General features: G+C 34.8%; 1 protein-coding gene across 8 annotated transcripts in view; it reads right to left on the bottom strand.

Moving 5' to 3' along the window:
• The window catches only part of USP47 (ubiquitin specific peptidase 47), a 111,917-nt gene that overhangs the window by 16,035 nt on the left and 76,591 nt on the right, over positions 1–19,291 (bottom strand). For 5 of the 8 annotated variants that reach the window (XM_082683023.1, XM_082683020.1, XM_082683025.1 and 2 more), the window contains 11 exons: positions 17,792–17,887; positions 17,564–17,716; positions 15,062–15,229; positions 12,842–12,973; positions 12,333–12,409; positions 11,727–11,782; positions 9,496–9,608; positions 7,818–7,922; positions 5,239–5,446; positions 3,288–3,403; positions 1,033–1,152 (listed from right to left, as the gene is read on the bottom strand). In XM_082683023.1, the coding sequence (XP_082539149.1) occupies positions 1,033–1,152; positions 3,288–3,403; positions 5,239–5,446; positions 7,818–7,922; positions 9,496–9,608; positions 11,727–11,782; positions 12,333–12,409; positions 12,842–12,973; positions 15,062–15,229; positions 17,564–17,716; positions 17,792–17,887 (1,344 nt within the window). The remainder of the gene's footprint in view (positions 1–1,032; positions 1,153–3,287; positions 3,404–5,238; positions 5,447–7,817; positions 7,923–9,495; positions 9,609–11,726; positions 11,783–12,332; positions 12,410–12,841; positions 12,974–15,061; positions 15,230–17,563; positions 17,717–17,791; positions 17,888–19,291) is intronic. The other 3 variants (XM_082683024.1, XM_082683021.1, XM_082683026.1) reach the window with 1 other exon arrangement.

The raw sequence follows: 19,291 nt of genomic DNA, 5'->3' as shown, positions 1-19,291 counted from the left end.
AGGATGGATTAGAGATTTTAATGACACACAACAAGCACCATGCAAAAGTATCCAAAGAAAACAGAGGTGAATAAAAGTTACACATTGGGATTAATATGACAACACTAAAAAAGGTTCAATGAGATAAAAGACTCAAGACTGCATTAAGATGAATGAGACTGGAAAAGGCTATAAACAAAACAAGGCAAACAGAAAATTTTGGATACAATTTACCTAGAGTAAACTGATGGCATTAGGAATAAACACACAGGAAAAATGATAAATGACAGAACACAGAATGGTATCGAGAGGTGAAACAAACAAATCAATGTGAACTTTCTCTTTTCTATCAGAGATAAATAAGAAGAGAAAGGGAATAATGGTGGGTGAACCCAAAATAACAGTCTTCTCTAGAATAGGCATGTTTTTGATTTTCACTATTAAGTACTGCTTTATGGGAGAACCTCAAGAATGAACATAATGTAATTCCTAGAACTCATAATTCAAGAATTTAGAGGACATGACTGGTGTGGATAGAAACAGTCACTAAGGCTCCACCAAAGAGGCAGGACTAATCTGGGGCTTAAAAAACAAATGTAGCGGGTGCCTGGGTGGCTCAGTGGGTTAAAGCCCCTGCCTTCAGCTCAGGTCATGATCCCGGGGTCCTGGGATCGAGCCCCACATCGGGCTCTCTGCTCAGCAGGGAGCCTGCTTCCTCCTCCCTCTCTGACTCTCTGCCTACTTGTGATCTCTCTCTGTCAACTAAATAAATAAAATCTTAAAAAAAAAAAAAGAAAAACAAATGTAGGGAGAAGGGAAAGAACACTACAGGCTGGGGTCGCTCATGAACAAGACATAAAGGAGAACCAGCAGGACTGATTGAGAAGGACAGAAAGAAGCCTGATACGAGCGATTACAAAGGAAGATAATTACTGAGATGGGAGAATTCACAGGGAAATTAAAGACAAATGGTGGATAGCTCTAGAGGCCAGCCTTAAAATATAAAACTTTATTATTACCAGCATGAAAATAATGAAAAACTAAAAGATGTACCTTGTTACTTCTAAAAAAGCCTTCAGCTTTCAGGGTCTTACTGGGCACAGTGAGAAGACGCAGATCATTGTAGCAGCGTTCCAGGACTATCCGCATTGTTTCAGCGGGTAAGTAGATGGCCTGTAACGGAAGTGATCTGATAAAAAAGGACTTGCAAGGATAATTCTGCTTGACTTGGAAATGTGGACAATGAGACACTGCTGAGTTCTTAGAAACAGCAGAAAGAAAATTCAGAGAAAATAATTTTTGTAGAGGTTTACAAAATTTTTAAGAATCTGTGGAAAAATTTTAGTCTTATCCATTAATTAGGTTGTAAACTAGGTGAACAAAGTATCACTTACAAAGGTATGCTCTCAAACTATTTTTATGGTAATGATTTTTCACTAAAAATTCTATTCCTCTCATACTTGCAAAGTAAATGAGGTGATCTGGTTCCAATGAAACAGAATGGCTAACTCTCGAGTAGAAGTCAAGCCAATACCTGTTTAACTTCTGAAATTTTGATGAGTTATTTTGTGTTGTGTGAATAGTTGTTAATACTTTTCTAAATCATTTTCTTCTGTATAAAGTGATATTATTAATAAAATTTAAAGCTATTCTAAAATTACATATCCTTAATTTGAGGTGTCATTATAGGAATTTCATAAGAAATGAGCAGACAAAAAAATTTATGTTTTAAAAATATGATTTGTGCTGAGAATTGTGTAAGACTGATGAATCAAAGACTTGTACCTCTGAAACAAATAATACATTATATTAATTTAAAAAATAATAAAATTCAAAAAAAGATTTGTTTTCAATACAACTAATGATAATTCTTAGGTAGTCTACTTATGCTTCACCCACTGCATTTCTTGGCAGAATATTTTGTAACTGCCTTTATTTTCTAGAGACATATTTTTCCCCAACAAAATTACTAGCTTTTTTTCAGGGAAAGGAACATCACGTGTTTCTTTTATATTCTACCTCAGGGCTCATACTCTAGATTAAACTATAATACAGAGAAAGTACACTAATGTAGCCATTTTATGAACAATTTAATCGTAAAATGTAACTCCAAAACACGGTTTATCTCCCCAGTTATTACTCAGGCAGAAGTGTTAGAAGTTGTTCTTTTTTAACACAGTAATAATTAATACCAGTAATAATTAAACCCAACTTTTATATAATACTAAACATTTTTTTCCCCACAAACAAAGTATTTATTTGTTCCATTAACATTCACAATAACCCTGTTAAAGTAGGCATTAAAAAACCTCAGATGAGATAAAAGACAATATTGCCATAAGATGAATGACTGGAAAATGGATCAACTTCTTGTTGCTATTACTGAACAATTTCCACTACACCAAGGCATCTGACCCTAAGGCTTTAGAACCCTAAACAATTTTACCAATATTTGTGTGCTCAGTGTTTTATAGAGTACAGTATAACCATTTTATTTGAAGTGGACTAGCTTTTTGTCCAAGGAAATTTGAATGTTTTCATCATACTTTTCCAGCCCCAAAATTCTGAATGAGTCTATGTTCTTTATCACTAACTCACTGAATGTGGTCAATATTTAACTCATCATTTTCCCTGTCAAATCTGCTCCCCGACCCTACTCTTCTATTTCTATCACTAGATCACTATGCCTTTGCAGTTACTCAAGCGTGCAATTCCCCACGTCATCTGTGCTCCTTCCTGCCTTACTCCAACCAATCATAAGTCTGGCAGATTCTATTTATAGAATCATCCTAACAATCTAAACCTTCTCTCATTTCTGGTCCTATGCTTTCACCTGAATTATTTCAACAGCTTCCTCATCTACATTCCTGTCTCCCCCTCCATCCATGTGGAATACCAGTCTAGTGCCACCAGACTTAACCACTCTACAGCAGAGCTCTCATCATACTACTGCTGTGCTTAGGAAAACAAACAAATATCCTACATCCTATTGCCTACATCAAATACAGCCCATCCTTTTGTGTTTAGTACTTAAAGACCCTCCACAAAATAAACCACCTTTTCTTTCTAGGCAGGTACTTGACAGAGAGCCAGCCAAACACATGTGCCTTTGCTATGTGCACTTGCCTCACACATCCTCACCTCCATACTGTGGTCAATTGACATCTTCTGCTCAAAGTGTCCTTCTCTTCTAAATATATTTGCCTCCTGCCAGTAAAAATCAGTTCCTATACCTTACTCAAACCATCACATGATGCTTTGTACAGAGCAGGCACTCAAAAATACTCACTGCCAATTTAAAAACTTACCTTTGAAATAAGTTGTTTGAACTCTGCGACTGTCTGATTTAAGTAAGCACGAACGGTGACAGGAGCAGCTACAGATTCTGCCTTAAGATCAACAACATGAACTTTCACCATCACTTCTGTCCCATTTGAAAAACATAAAAACATAACCGCAGGTTATTTTCAAAAATACCTTTCACATGAGCACTGCACTTTTCATGTGTTTCCAATAGATGACATTTTTCTAATTATCAAGATGGTAAACATACAATGTTATACATGTATATAATACAAGTTAAAATTTCTCTTTCACAATTTGTCACATTACAAACATCTGCTAAGAAATGGAAATGAAGCTTATGAAAATGTTCTCTCGACATCTCTTTAAAACAGTGACAACAATCAAAATATGATTTTTAAAAAATACATGCTTTGTTTCCTTGTAAAACATAATACAGTCAAACTTATCAAGCGTATTAAAAATATCCAAAGTTCCAAAGTACAAACCCAAACCACAACACTAAATAAACAGAGAAAGCAAAACAAATTCTAAAGGGGACAGAGCAGCCCTACTTGCTTTTGAACAACCTTCATTATACCACTCAAGACCTTGTTCATAATTAGACTTCCTCTCTTCAAAATATTCTCTACATTCTACAGAAAATTCTACTGCTTTGGTTTACATGGTTTGTTTTTTTCACTTAAATTCTTCATATTACAATATAACCCTATGTCTTCCTCTTCTGTTTTCAGATTATATATAACTAAACTTTTAGTCACTAGAAAAGCAAATGATCTTCGAACACTATGGTTATTCTCTGCCTTAACTGTTTTAATTTCTTTTATGAAGTATACATAAATCCTCGGTTTTTTCCCTAAGTTCCTAATCTAAGTCTGACAAAATATTCTGCTAAAATCTTCATTACTAATGAGCACAGAGTACTTTATCTGTAAGTTTAACAATCCATACACAGACTTAGAGTTTTCTTGTTAAAAAGTGGTTTCATTCCTGATTTGTGTTACACTTTACTCATAATTTCTGCTATCTAGCCCAAAAATAATCTGCAAGGAAATGCTCCAAAGGAACTCCTTACAAACAGAGCAGAGTCTGACTGATGGAGCCCTTAAAAGAATGCCATACTTAATGTACTTTGAAAAGAGATGCTTTGAAAAAAATTTTTTTAAAAAGAGGGGTATACAGAATCCACAGAGGAAAGGTATTTGGAAGAGTAGAAAAAGGTTTTGTAAGTTCAATTTTTAGGAATAAAAGTAGAAAACATAAGTCTGAATTCCAATTATAATCGATGCAAAGGATTTAGGGTCACAACAACAGTAAGAATTCTCCAAGATTATTTAAACACTTTGTTCCTCATTTATTACAGTTTACATTTAGTGATTATTGGAAGACTTTAGACATGTAACTCTCTTTAAGTCCTACTGTGGGTATAGGTAGGGGCATGGTATTCTGCTTTCCAGATCAGTCTCAAACAAACAAAGTAACTCCCAAGATATTGAGAAAAAGCAGAAGTCCCTGGGACTGGTAGAAACGGAAAGGATGAAGAAAAATAAAGAGTGTTGGCAGTGATACTTATGAAACCACCTCTTTAAGCAGACTCTGAAAAATAGACTATTTCTGAGACTTTATGGGAATATACTTTTTGGGGACCAGGATCTCTTCTGTAAGTAGAAGGAGTAGGGAACAGGAGGAGAAAAAGGAGGATGATTCAGCACTTAAAGAGGAAAGTCCCACTGAAAACTACAAGCTTAAAAAACCCCTATTTTAAAAAATTTTGTGTACATAGCTCTTTGAAAGTAATTTAGAACTTAATCACAAGCTTATTGCTTAACCTATCAAAATTATTCTGCATCTCAAGAATATATAAAAATTTAAAATGAAATTCATTTCTATTAACAAAAAACCTTCTCAAGCAAATTTTAAGTTCGGTACAACTCAAAATGCCATAAAATTCTTTACCTCCAGGTTTATAAGACTGGAAAACTTGATCAGGCTTTCTCGTCTCCAACAGCAGATCAAACATGTATGTTGACTTGACTCCTCCTAGAAGAAGTCCCATAGGTGTATCTTCTTCTCCTTCATATGATCGTTCAAGATAATCATGAAACTCATCATATTTAACAAGGCGACAGCAATCCATGGGTATGACCTCTTCTAAATCCATCATCTAAAAGAAAATGACACCCAAGAAAAGAGAAAAAATATGCATGGTATTTTAGTCTCATGTGTAATTGCACTACCAATACATCCAAACAAACAATAAAACCCTATATTTATGATTTGCATCAGAGCTCAAAGACATCAAAGTTAAAGGTACAACGTAAATGCTGTTTTAAGTAACCATTATTTCATTATCCCCCAAATCATACAACTTATGCACCAACAAATTTTAAAGATATTTCTGGTTTTAAGGAAAGTTAACATTCTAAACTTTAGATGGACTCAAAATCAATGTAATATAAGCTGTTGCTCTATAATCGTTAAGTGGAACCTCAGGGAGAACGACCAATGAGAGTATGTGGCTTCTGTTTATGTATCCAATATGGAGAAGAATTGGTGTCTGACATGTTTGGGTCTGAACCTCTTGCTAAGGGCAGGGGGAGAGCATGCCTTGCAGAGTCACCACAGAGGCCACAGCTCCTTATAATTACATAAATAAATATAAACAGAGAAAACAAAACAAATTCTAAAGAGGACACAGCAGCCCTACCTGCTTTTGAATAACCTTCTAGCTGCCCCGTGCAGGTAGCTCCCTTTCCAGATGAGTCTCCCCAGTACCTACAGCTCAGGGCACAGGAATTTCTGTCACAAATTTCCCTCTAACTCATGTCACTGGTAGATGGTGTACTCTGGACACAACATCTCTTTAATGAAAAATGAACTGCCTGGAGACACACAGGATTACTTCAAAGTATTTCATACTTATTTAAGGTTTGTAATTATGACTTTCAAGAAAAACAGTAAACCGTGGTGTGTGTCCCCACTGACCTCTATTCACTCTCCAACTTTCCCCAAAGTTAGAACTCTCCTTCTGGTACATAGGACTGGTTTATTTCTCTCTTCTGTTTTGTTTGATTCTTTATACTTATGAACTTTTACTTCCTATTTTTAAAAAAGATTATATTTATTTATTTGACAGAGAAGTCACAAGTAGGCAGAGAGGCAGACAGAGGGCAAGGTGGAAGCAGGCTCCCTGCTGGGCAGAGAGCGAGATGTGGGGCTCAATCCCAGGACCCTGAGATCATGACCTGAGCTAAAGGCAGAGGCTTAACCCACTGAGCCACCCAGGCACCCCTTACTTCCTATTTTTAAGACACTTTTTATCCTTCCTGCATTAAAAACTGCTGGAATATAAACTGCCGTTAGTGTTATCACTGATCATAAAACTGTTTAGGTAAGATGTTTTCTTCATTTTAGTCTGATTTGGTTTCCCTACTGTTTGCAAAGATGATGCTTGGAGTCCACTACTGTCTTTAAAGAATTTTTACTTTTAATAAGGTAAATCCAGAACCATCCATCCATTTTACTGTTTGGTCATTCATTTACTTATCCACATACCCATCCAAATTTTGATTCTCCTGCATACCAGGTAAAAGTACTGGAAATGTGATTGTGAGCCATACCCTTTTAAGTGTTTACAGTTTAAATGAGGACCAGTGGCATTAATTACAACAGTCACACAATCAAATGTGGATTACCCTTTGAGAAATGTCTGTTATCTTGTGTACTATTTTTAGTTCTCTCATTGGTTCTATATATAAATTATAAATGAAATGACATGATTTTTTTCTCTAATGACTTTCAGTTCACGGTTAATATTTATATGGAAAGGGCAAAAATATTTTTAATTTGTTAAGTATAACAGATGACATGTAGAACAATCTGATTAAAGAACGCTTCCCTTTCACTTCGACTTTCAAAACCACTAACAACCTCCCATTATTCTTAGAATTGCAAACTTCTACTCATACACGTCATATAAAGTCTCTAATTTGATTTTATGCTATTCTCATTCAAGACAATCTGAACACAATATCCCTTTTTTTCAGTTTTCTGATCATGCCAGCCACATCCTCATCTCAGTTTTTATATATGTTGTCATCTCTACTAAAATATTCTCCCCTAACTTCTGGCAAAGCTGTCTCCTTTTCTCATGGTTAACATCTTAGAAGAAATAATCTCAATATACTACTGATTTACTTTATAACATCTAAACAGTATCATATTTGCAAATTGTAGAAGGTTCTCAATACATATCTTCTAAATGAATGAAAAGAACAAATATTTTTGTTTCTAATTCTAATTCTTATTCTACAAAACTGAACTGGCTTTCAGAATGAGCAGTTTCTCAAACTCCACTGAGTATGTTCCATAGGAGAGGTGCAAACTACACCTCTGAGAGAGACAGATGCCATCAATGGGCTATCAACATGACTGCAAGTGCTTGTATTACTACTAATTCTAATAACAATTTTAAAAAAGATGTTAATATTGTTATCGGAGATGTTGATACTGTCCAACAGTGCAATTAAACATACCTTATAAGCCATTTCTACTGCTTCCTTTAATGTCTTATCCTTATGAACCTCCAATTTATTCTCCATCATTACTTGTTTCACAGGATGCAAACAGAATAATTTTATCTAGAAAATGTAAAATATCATCACCTCAGCAGGTCATGAATCAAAACGTAATTCTTTTGCACACAGCATTTTTTCCCCCAATAGTCAAAATACTGCAATTTTTAAAAGAATTATTTCTTTTAGAGAGAGGGTGACAGAGTGACAGAGTATGTGAGAGTGCAAGAGCGAGCGAGCAGGGAAGGGGCAGAGGGAGAGTATCTCCAGCAGACTCCCAGCTGAGTGCAGAGCCCAACACAGAGCTTGATCCCACAACCCTGAGATCACGAGAGCTGAAATTAAGAGTAAGCTGTTCAATCAATTGAGCCACCCAGGCACCAAAATATTGTAAATTTTTAAAAAAGATTTTATTTATTTGAGAGTGAGCAAGCGAGAAAGAGAGAGAGAGAGAAGCAGCAGGGGAAGAGGCAGAGGGAAAGGGAGAAGCAGACTCCCTGCTGAACAGGGAACCTGATGTGGGGCTCGATCCTGGAACTCTGGGATCATGACCTAAGCCAAAGGCAGACACTTAAGCTACCCAGGTGCCCAAATATCATAATTTTTAAAAAACATAATTGAGATCATTCTCTCCCATGTCTATTTTTCTTAGTAAATGACAGTGACGATCTCTCCCCAAAAAAGAATTCAAAAACATTAATTGTAACAACTGTACATTTCTTGATAAGCATGTATCACAATTTAAATAATCATTCTTCTACTGCTATACACGGTTGTTTCAAATTTTTTTCTAATTTGGAAGATATTGTGATAAATGTCCTTGTGGTCAAAATTTTTACAGCATGCATGGTTATCTCATTAGGTATTTCCTTAAGAGAATTATATAAAAATACATAAATTTGCTTAAGGCTCTTGATAAATTCTACTCAGTTTCTATGCAATAAGGTCTTTACCAGTTTATTATTCTATAGCAGAATGTGACAATGTTCATATCATTGTAACATTACCAGCACTTAGTATTATCACTGTATGTTAGTGTTTTTTGTTTTGTTTTGTTTTTAAAGATTGTATTTATTTATTTGACAGAGAGAGAGATCACAAGTAGGCAGAGAGGCAAGCAGGGAGAGAGAGGAAGAAGCAGGCTCCCTGCTGAGCAGAGAGCCCGATGCAGGGCTTGATCCCAGGACCCTGAGATTATAACCTAAGCCAAAGGCAGAGGCTTAACCCAAGGGGCCACCCAGTTGCCCCATGTTAGTGCTTTTTTGTTTTTATAAAAAAGATTTTATTTATTTATTTGACACAGAGAGAGAGATCAAAAGTAGACAGAGAGGCAGGCAGAGCGAGAGGGAGAAGCAGGCCTCCCGCCGAGCAGAGAGCCTGATGCAGGGCCTGAGATCACCACCTGAGCCGAAGACAGAGGTTTAACCAACTGAGCCACCCAGACGCTCCCCTATGTTAGTGCTTTTTAATGCACAAAATAAAACCATACCTCACCTCAGTAATATAGTTGGTTACATTGCTTAATGATCATGATAGCATAACTGTCTACAGAATCAATCCAATGAGTATGTTATGAGAACTGCAGTCAAGCAAACTTCAATAGCACTTTTTAATTAAAAGTAAAATTATGAAATCTAACCTTGCATGTGTTGCGCTCAATTTCTCGTTGCCTTTTTTCTTGTTCTTCTAATTCTCTTTCTCTCTGCACCAAGTTTTTAATATGTTCTGGATATTCATCTACTTCTAGAAATTCTATCGTAATAAAAACAGGGCAAGACAGAGTCAGTGGAAATTGATCTTCATTTACTTCATTTTATTCTATTATGTGCCCATAGTATATACTTCTACAACAGTTCTCATCAAAATATATCTCAATTACACCAGTCTCTCAACTTGGAACATCAGCTCTTCCAGACAAGGGTGAAGAGGTAGCTGATAATGGCATATGATTAGGCCTCTTATTTTAAAAAGTCATATACTTAATCCATATCATCTCTTGGTTCTATGAAAACTCTAATATGTAGATTAAGATTTCTATAATGAAAAGCCTCTCTGAAACTTGGAAATAAAATCATTTCTGATTTCAAACTGTGCTATCAAACTGTGCTATTCAAACTGTGTTTATCACCACAAACCATGTGACCGAGGGCAAGTTTACTTGTCCAGACCTCAATTTCTTCAGCTTATTAGCAGCACCTAACCCACAGAGTAACTACCTGGATATAATAAAATGTAATATAAATGCTGTTGCTACTGCTACTACTACAATGGTATTTATTTATTATTACTAATATACTCATCTTTTCTTTGTTCTCAAAACAATCTTTAGCTACCGTCTATTTACAGAATTTTATATGCAACTCAAAATATTAAAAGTGACAATATGAGATTCTAACACTATTTAGTAAACCGATGATTACTAGGCATTAAATAAGGAGAAATATATATATAAAATCACATCCCTATGGAAAGTCAAAATCCACTATTTCTAGAAATGAGCTGTAACTGCAAAAATATTCCATATCATACACAGAGTGCCCTCTGGTGCTTCATCACAAAACTACAGTTTAGGGGAGTAGATTAAGAAAAACTGAGTTATTGTCCTAATGGAAACATCTCGAATGCTGGGTGCCACAGATATACAAACTACAAACCTGACTCTGCTTACACCTTAGACAAGTTAATCTTTGGGGTATTGTTTCTCTATCTGTAAAGTCAGAATGACTACTCTGAAATATCTATTCTGAAATGATTTTGTTATAATTTTCTTTCACCTCCACTAATTCTATAGTAAATTACTGAGCAGCCACTATATGATAGACCCTGAACTCTGGGTTATCACTAATGAAAAGACAAATTAAGTCTTAAGCCTTGTACCAACTGAATTCACAATCTAATGAGGGTTTACAAAAATGTTAACAAAAACATTACGCTATAAAATAGATTTTACAGTATGGTAGTTGCTAAAAAAGGAAATATGTTGAAATCAAGGACAATGATTGTAAAAATTACGAAAAGAATGTGAGCAACATATAACCTGTGTATATATCTAAAGATACATTCACATACCCCTACTTATTTACAATACTGCTTCAGTTGGAGTCAGTGTTAAGAAAAAAGGGGATCTGCAATTTTTTAAATTAATAGTAAAAAAGAGGAAAAAAAAGACAAACCCTCATGCTTGTATATAGGATTATTTTGGGGGTTCTCAATATAACTGACATATAATAAAGGATGCAAACTAGAATCATAAAACTTTATTTGCTTTTTAAGCAAATAAGCAAAATTAATTCTAGTTCTTGGAAACATTTCTAGAGTGGTAAGTCAGAAGTTTACTTCACTTGGGGTCCCTACTCAAAGCATTTACATACTAAAGTACTCTAAAAACTTATAATTAAAAAAAAGCAGTAACAGCTAAATTTGGGTTTTTACTACGTATTAGACATGATGCTAAATGCTAAAAATATGTTATCTCATTTAACTTTTCATTACAATCCTATAAAATACTGTAACTATCCCTATTTCACAGATGTGAAAAGTAAGATTTAGGAAAGTTAAATAACTTGTTCTAGGCCATCTAGAGGGCAAGTTAGGAACATTACACACGTCTGGGGGTTATCACTAAATACAATCTCACTGCAAATAAATATCCAATTTTTCTATATAGAGCAAATTTTGTGTCTTAGTGTATTAAAAAACATTTCAACTTTTTTCCAAGTGTTTTTACCACGTGGTATTATCTCATAACAGTCTTTATGAGATAATAAAAAAACTTAACTGTCCTATCATTTAAAAGGAGTTATCTGGGTTTGCAAAACTTGCAAAAGAAATTAGTACATATTAAAATAAAATAACTACATGTTAACATACTTGCATTTCGTGCTGGATCCTTCAGTCTATATATCAGCATATATGCATTTGTGGAGCTAGTAGAAATATAAAAAAAATTAATGTCACCCAAAAGGAGACTGTAAAGGTTCCACTTCCTAGCACCATATATATATATATATATATTTTTTTTTTTTAAAGTAGTTTTTTGTTGTTTCAAACAACTAGAAAACCACATAACTGGTCTTAGATTCAAACTTAAAATATTCCAGAAAACAAAAGGACAATCTACTTTGCTCTTCCCGAAGGAATTCTGAGAAGATTCCACATTTCCTCTTGGTAACACAGTTAAGTCTTCAAAAAACCTGTATCCTAGAACAATTACTACAGTTAAGTCAGGAGTCAGCACATTTCTTCTGGGCCATATCTGTGTTGCAGTTACTTAACGGTTGTTGAGGGAAAAGATAAACACGTAATACTTAAGTTTAATGGTGTTCCAATAAAACTTTATTTCCAAAAACTGGAGGCGGGCAGGGTTTGGTCCATGGGTTATAGTTTGCTGACCCCTGGGTTAAATCTCTTTAACGGTAAAAAATGTTGAGAAGCTGTAATTAATTTATAAACAGTACAAATTAGGAAGTTATTTACCTTGCAAAAGCACTTGAGTAATACCCTCTGCTTCCTGAAGATCCACCATGTGTTTTCTTAATGTCCTCTTGGGTTATCTAAAAAGTTGTTATGTTATTTACCTTTCTGTAAAATCTATAACACCATTATCTCTATGTCAACAAGTAAGCCTGTTTTTAACCACAGACTTAAATGGGCCATACAATTACCAATTCACAAAATTTAATCAGAATCAGTGGCTACTACCAGCTAGTCAGTTCTAGTGCTCCTCACGAGGTAGCTCGCATGACGGCTCAGGGATAAAAAAAAAAAAAAAAAAACCAAAAAGAAACTGGCATTCTGTCTCTTGAAACACTTGGCAAGCCTCAAACAAAACAAAACAAAAGAGGTAACAATGAAAACAAAGTAGGAAATTTACTGAAAGGAAAAGGAAAAACAAACTAAGTCTCCCATTTTTAATAAACACTGCTGTTGATCTGAAACACCCGTATTCCTGTCTCTGAGAATAATCTTAAGCAACCCGTCCTTACCCTGCTGACATGCTGATCATTGAAGCTGTACCACTGTTCATCGCTGAATGACTTTATACAAGCATAGTAATGGCCACCAGCAGCACTCCCTGAATGAACCATAACGGAGAAGAGCTCATAGATCAAGGAATTCTAAGGAGGGGAAAAAAGAGTAACTCAGAGAAGGGGAAAAATATAAAATCCTTATTTGTTATTTCCTATTCTCTGCTAATACACAATAAAATAACATGTTAGTTGTCCTAGATATCTATTGTAGGTAGCTAAGGTATCCTTTAAGGTAATTAAAATGGAAAGTCACTACATCTATAGTTTTATATTATCACAGTTTTATTCAGTGCATTCCTTCACATTTTAGTTATGTTATAACCTCTGGAACTATGCATATCTGAAAAAGTGTTATTTATGTAAAAAGAAAATAACACTTTGAAATGTTATCTGTTTATTTTAAAGATTTTATTTTTTTGACAGAGAGATCACAAGTAGGCAGAGAGGCAGGCAAAGAGAGAAAAGGGGAAGCAGGCTCCCCACTGCTCAGTGGGGAGAGCCTGATGCGGGGCTCAATCCCAGGACCCTGAGATCATGACCTGAGCCAAAGGCAGAGATTTAACCCACTGAGCCAGCCAGGCACGCCAATAGTTTGAAATTTTAGAAGCAGGTACTAAATAGAAGACTGTTCTGATATGTACAGGCAAGATCAAGGACTCCCAATTAACACAGTTGTTTTTATTCAAGCGAAGTAATTCTATTTTCTTTGCGAAAGACCTGAGCGATATGATTTAGAACATCTTCTAATGTATTTATGTAATATCTGTGATACCGTGATCTCCTGATCTGGTATCTCTCACGATGGGTTAAACATTAGAAAATCAATCTATGTAATACAGGCTAAAGAAGAAAAATTACATGATCCTATCAACTGACTCCAAAAAAGCATGTCACAAAATCCAATACCCATTCATAATAAAAATTCTCAACAAACTAGGAAGAGGAAGACCTCCTCAACTTGACAAAGAACACCTACTAAAAAACCCCTAGAACCAACAACATACTTAATGGTAAGAATAGAACACCTTCCCCGTGAGATTAGGAACAAGGCAAGAATGTCCTTTCTTACCACTCTTTTTTTTTTCTTTCTTACCACTCTTACTCAACCCTGTGTAAGAAGTCCTATGTACTGTATGTAGTAAGACCAAAAAAATAAAATAAAACAAACTAAAATAAAAAAAATTAAAAAATCGTTCATGTAGGAAAACAGACAGGGAACAGTTTGCCAACCCATGCTTGAATACAATGCTTTTCAGATTAAGTTATAATGTATCCACTATATTATTCATTATATAGCAATTCATGATCATCTATCTGCCCTAAAACAGATAATTTTAAAAGGTAAAGACAATGATAGTGGTTAGAATAATGGTCTTGGTCTAAAAATAGATTAATGCAAGAGATACTCCACTCTTAAATACTGTCTAAAAAAACTATTTAATATGACTCTGCAAACTTGAATTACTGATCAGTTTTCAGGCTAGTGATTCATAATTCACACATGCTGAAGACATCTGACCTGTGTTTCTTCCCTCAATAAGGCAGATTATATGAATGTGAAAGAAATAGTTTGATAAAATCTTAAAAATTACTGGCACGGTGACATAAAAGGTTTTTACAATAAAAATTATCAAGTTTGGTAGTTGTCAAATTATAAATCATGGAACTATACCATTTTTTAAAATGCCTTAAGGGCTGCCATGGGGGAGGGAAGAGAGGCTGAGGGCTCTGGCTTTCCCCTATCTCTAAAGATCAGTTCTATAATTATTTCATCATAAGGAGTTCACAGCCAGAATTTTTTAAATCAACAGATCTAGCTGAATACTTTCGTCTTGCTTTCTGAGAAAACTATGATAGAAGATTGAGAGGCCTGGTGCGACTTTAAAGGCAGAAGTGGTTTCCGGACCACTAGGCACCCTTTCCACACCACCACCAAGCTTGGTTCCGTAGCTACATTTCAGTCTCCCAGAAATTCATGCTCCTGCCTATAAGGACCTTTTCCTAAAGTTTAATATGATCACATATATGCATAAACACAGCTTTAAAACAAATCTTTACTTTTCAAAAATTACTTCTCCTAAAGAGAGTTTATTGGTCACAACAGTTATAGAATTAAACAGCAGCTTGGAGATTATCTTATTCTTTCAGCTAAAACCCACAAACTATAAAAGGTACCTTCTCAAGTCCAGGTTTTGAAATCTTTTCAGTTCCACTATTACTTTCAAGGCAGATCCCTTCATCGACACCATCATCATTCGAGAAATCATTGCTCATCTGATCACTGTGACAACTGCCTTCATTTTCTGCCCCACTGTCAGTGCAACTTTCAGTCTGAGGGGATTTCTTAATAAAACATAATTATTTACAATTATAAGCTAAGTAAAGGGAAAACATATAGTCAGTAATATTTTTTATCTATATGCTAAGTTCATGTACATGTAAGTTCATATAAGTTCAGATATCATTAATATCATTAATATCTGAACTTCATGTAAGTTCAGATATTATTAATAAGTATTTATTTTAAATAAATTTAATCTTCTCTGGAGTCCTTAAATAAAATTATACCAAAACAGCGTATTTAAAAGCACCTCTATTAATGTCCTTAAAATTCAACGACAATGAATTAGTGAGTCAGAATTCTAATTAAATCCCATTTATACTGGTTGTGGTGAAAAAATAATGAATACTGTTATGCTGAAAAGAAATAAATTAATTTAAAAAAACCCATTTATGTTTATAGTTACAAAGTAACAATATAAACTACCATTTCCTTCACTAAAATCTATAAAAGCAGAGAACCTAAGTGCCAAAATGAGCTTTTATTCTCAAATCCCAAAATCTTATCATTTCTTTTCTTGAACAAGAAGTTCGATTTAGTCCATATACACTATGAAGTATTATGCCTCCATAAGAAAGGATGAATACCCAACTTTTGTAGCAACATGGATGGGACTGGAAGAGATTATGCTGAGTGAAATAAGTCAAGCAGAGAGAGAGTCAATTATCATATGGTTTCACTTACTTGTGGAGCATAACAAATAGCATGGAGGACATGGGGAGTTAGAAAGGAGAAGGGAGTTGGGGGAAATTGGAACGGGAGTTGAACCATGAGAGACTATGGACTCTGAAAAACAATCTAAGGGTTTTGAAGGGGCGGGGGGTGGGAGGTGATGGGTATTATAGAGGGCATGGATTGCATGGAGCACTGGGTGTGGTGCAAAAATAATGAATACTGTTATGCTGAAAATAAAAAATAAATTAAAAAAAAGTTCGATTTATCACTGTGCTATTACAGACAATTAGAAAGAAAAACGACATTGTACCTATCCTCAAGAACTTTATATTCTAGTGCACAAGAGGTGGAACTGTAATGACAAAAAAATCTTCATACTCTTTCATGCTTTCAAGATTTTTAAATCCCTCTCATGCCAGTTTTATTTGAAGGAATCTACTTCCTAGAAATCTCCAAACAACTCCTTGCCCCCTTTTCCTTTAATATTTAATATATACACCAAAAAATGTTTTTATTTAAAAAGCTTGAGAATTTTTCTCTAAGATGTTGGCTCTTATAAATTGTACAGAATTTCCTAAATTAACCAAGCAATATATAATAATAAGCGCCAACATCTGCCAAAAACTTTGTTGTGGGGACTGCATCTAACATACAGTCTTGGACCCCCAACAAAGTTTGGTTCAAAGTGAAAACCAACTCTAGAACTCTATGCTAAGTCCAAAGAGCTCAATCCTGACATTCCTTTAGGCTGGAACATCTCTTCTCCCCACAAATGGCTCCTGAACTTCCTAAAAGTTCCTGTCAAATTATATCTAGTTTTCTTTATTTGTAAAAGATCCCCTTTTACAAGGCATGTATTAGGTTTATGTGGAAACCCAATTCAATACTGACTGATCTCTGTTGGTGTAGGAGTCCTATAAAGACCAAGTCTACTTTGCTTTCCTTGCTGTTGTTTTCTTTAAGACTTTATTTATTTATTTGAAAGACAGAGAGCGAGAGTGAGAGAGAGCATGAGCGGGAGGAGAGGCAGATGGAGAGGGAGAAGCAGACTCCCCACTGAGCAGGGGTCCCAATGTGGTGCTCAATCCTAGGACCCTGGGATCATGACCTGAACAGAAGGCAGAGGCTTTAACCCACTGAGCCACCCAGGTGTCCCTAGAGGGGCTAAATTGTAATTGAGAATAACTCAGAAGCCTTAATCCTTGAAAAAGACACTAAGACAAATATAAGAAAGTAAGGCCATGCTACCTAATTTGCTCATTTTTTCACTTAAATATTTGTTCTGTGTTTATTTTGTACCAGAAACACAATGCAGCCCATCTCTAGATTAGTTTGCTTCACTTAGAAAATTATGAAACATGAGATTATTGCTCTAATTAAATAACTCCAGAGTTTAAGATTCTTTGTCTTTTCAAAGAGTATGTTATTCTGATCAAAAAAGAATATCTGAAATATAATTTATGGTGGACAAAATAAGCTTGTACAAATCTAGATCTTTTTATACAACTTGGCATTACAAAATATGGGAACAAAGGAACACCTTCTATCACAAAGGTAGTCTAAAAGCCACCACTGTTGTTACCCCAGATAGCTCCCTAAAACACATGACCAACCAAAATGAATTAATATCTTTTAACAGAAAAAATGAATAAATATTTTACCTCATCTTCAACATCAATAAATGTACTCATATCTAGCTCCTCAGGAAATGTCATCCGATCATTCAATTTAATCCTGTGCATTGTTGTATAATCAAAATCAAACCTTTTCAACTGTAAAGTCAGCAGATAAGGGAAATGCAAAAACCGAAGACCCTAAAAAGAAAGGGACCTATTGAATATGGAAAATAATCTCAGATAACTTAGTATTAATTTCTACATGGCATCTACCTTTCGTGCATCACATTTCTTCTTACAACGTTCACAAAAATATTGATTTGGGCCATCCAGGATCTCTGGCTGAATAAATGCATGCAATGCTTCTTCCTAGTAAGAAAAAAAAACAATTATTTTATAATTATTTAAAAATATTATAATGTTAATTACTAAGTCCTAAATATAAAAACTTGCAATTACCAAAATAGTCAGAAGTAGAATGGCTAGAAAACAAGGAACTCAAAATGCAAAAAGAAAAAAAAATTATCAATAGCAATATGTCATTATAAAAACTGAGCAACAAAATAATTGCCTTAGTTCTGCATGAAATCTGTCTTTTCTAGCATTACACATCAGTTTGTCATTTCTACCTAATTTTTACACTGACTTTATTTACATTGTTGAATTGGGCTAAATAATCAAATAAAGATCCTCTCTTTACATTAAAAATATGGTACTTCTTAGAAAAGTACATGCATCACTTCAATCTTCTTGTAAGACGAGACATTCATAAACTGTACAGTAAGTAACAGAACTCTGAAGAATTCACACTATCCATACACTAAAGAATCTAATAACCATCATTTACCACTATATTTAGCGTCAGTCCTTAATTCGCCACTGCACTAAAGATTGGAAAGCACTGGGCAACTTTCTCCCTGCATGTCAGATACTGCTCCAGCTGAAAATGCATGAGAGCTCCTCGAGTGTTCACCTAGTGGAACCATGTGGTTCTCTTTTCTCCATACAGCCTTAAGACAGAAGCAAGAAACTTAGTATGAATATTGTTGAAGAATCAGTGGGCATAAAATTTTTAATTTTTAATCACCGATTTTTCACAAATTGTAGTTAATACAATATGTAAGATTGTACTGTATAATCTCGTTTCATTTGTTTTTTCTTCACACATGGTCTAATCAGAACTACTGAAAATATTTACTATATACAAAGAAAAATGTGTATCATTAAGACAAAATATCTTCAAATATATTTTTCTTTTGATTCAGAACATGTTACTCAAAAGATAAATAAAGGAGCTTGATCTGGCAAAATAAAATAGCTGACAACAAACTACTATGCATATATTGTTTGGTATAGCTCATTTTGGGATAAGAACAAAAAATATGAAAATATATTCAAAATACCTCTAACCTCAGCCATCTCCTATTTTGTTCTCAGAAACCCAAGGAAGCAAGGGGGCTGAGGGTTGGGGTTGGGGTGGGGAAGAACCAAACAGTGGGTTTTTTTCCACATGACCAAGCAATTTACTGGAGGTCACAGAAAGGGGCACATTCAGAATGATATTTTTCCCCTTAAAGTGTGTTTAAGCAAGAAAAAGGCAAATCCTGTAAAAGCATAACACAGAAAAAGCAGCCATATAGGTAGCTTAGCATAGACTGGTATCAAATTAGTCAAGCTTTCCAAACAGAAACTAAGCTGTAAAACACTCAATACCTTAACAAAACAAGGGGAAGTATATAGAGTAAGAAAATTATGTAACTCAAATTCTACCTT

The sequence above is a fragment of the Mustela nivalis genome, assembly GCF_964662115.1.
Source record: "Mustela nivalis genome assembly, chromosome: 9".
Lineage (NCBI taxonomy): Eukaryota > Metazoa > Chordata > Mammalia > Carnivora > Mustelidae > Mustela > Mustela nivalis.
This window is presented reverse-complemented; position numbering and strand designations above follow the sequence as displayed.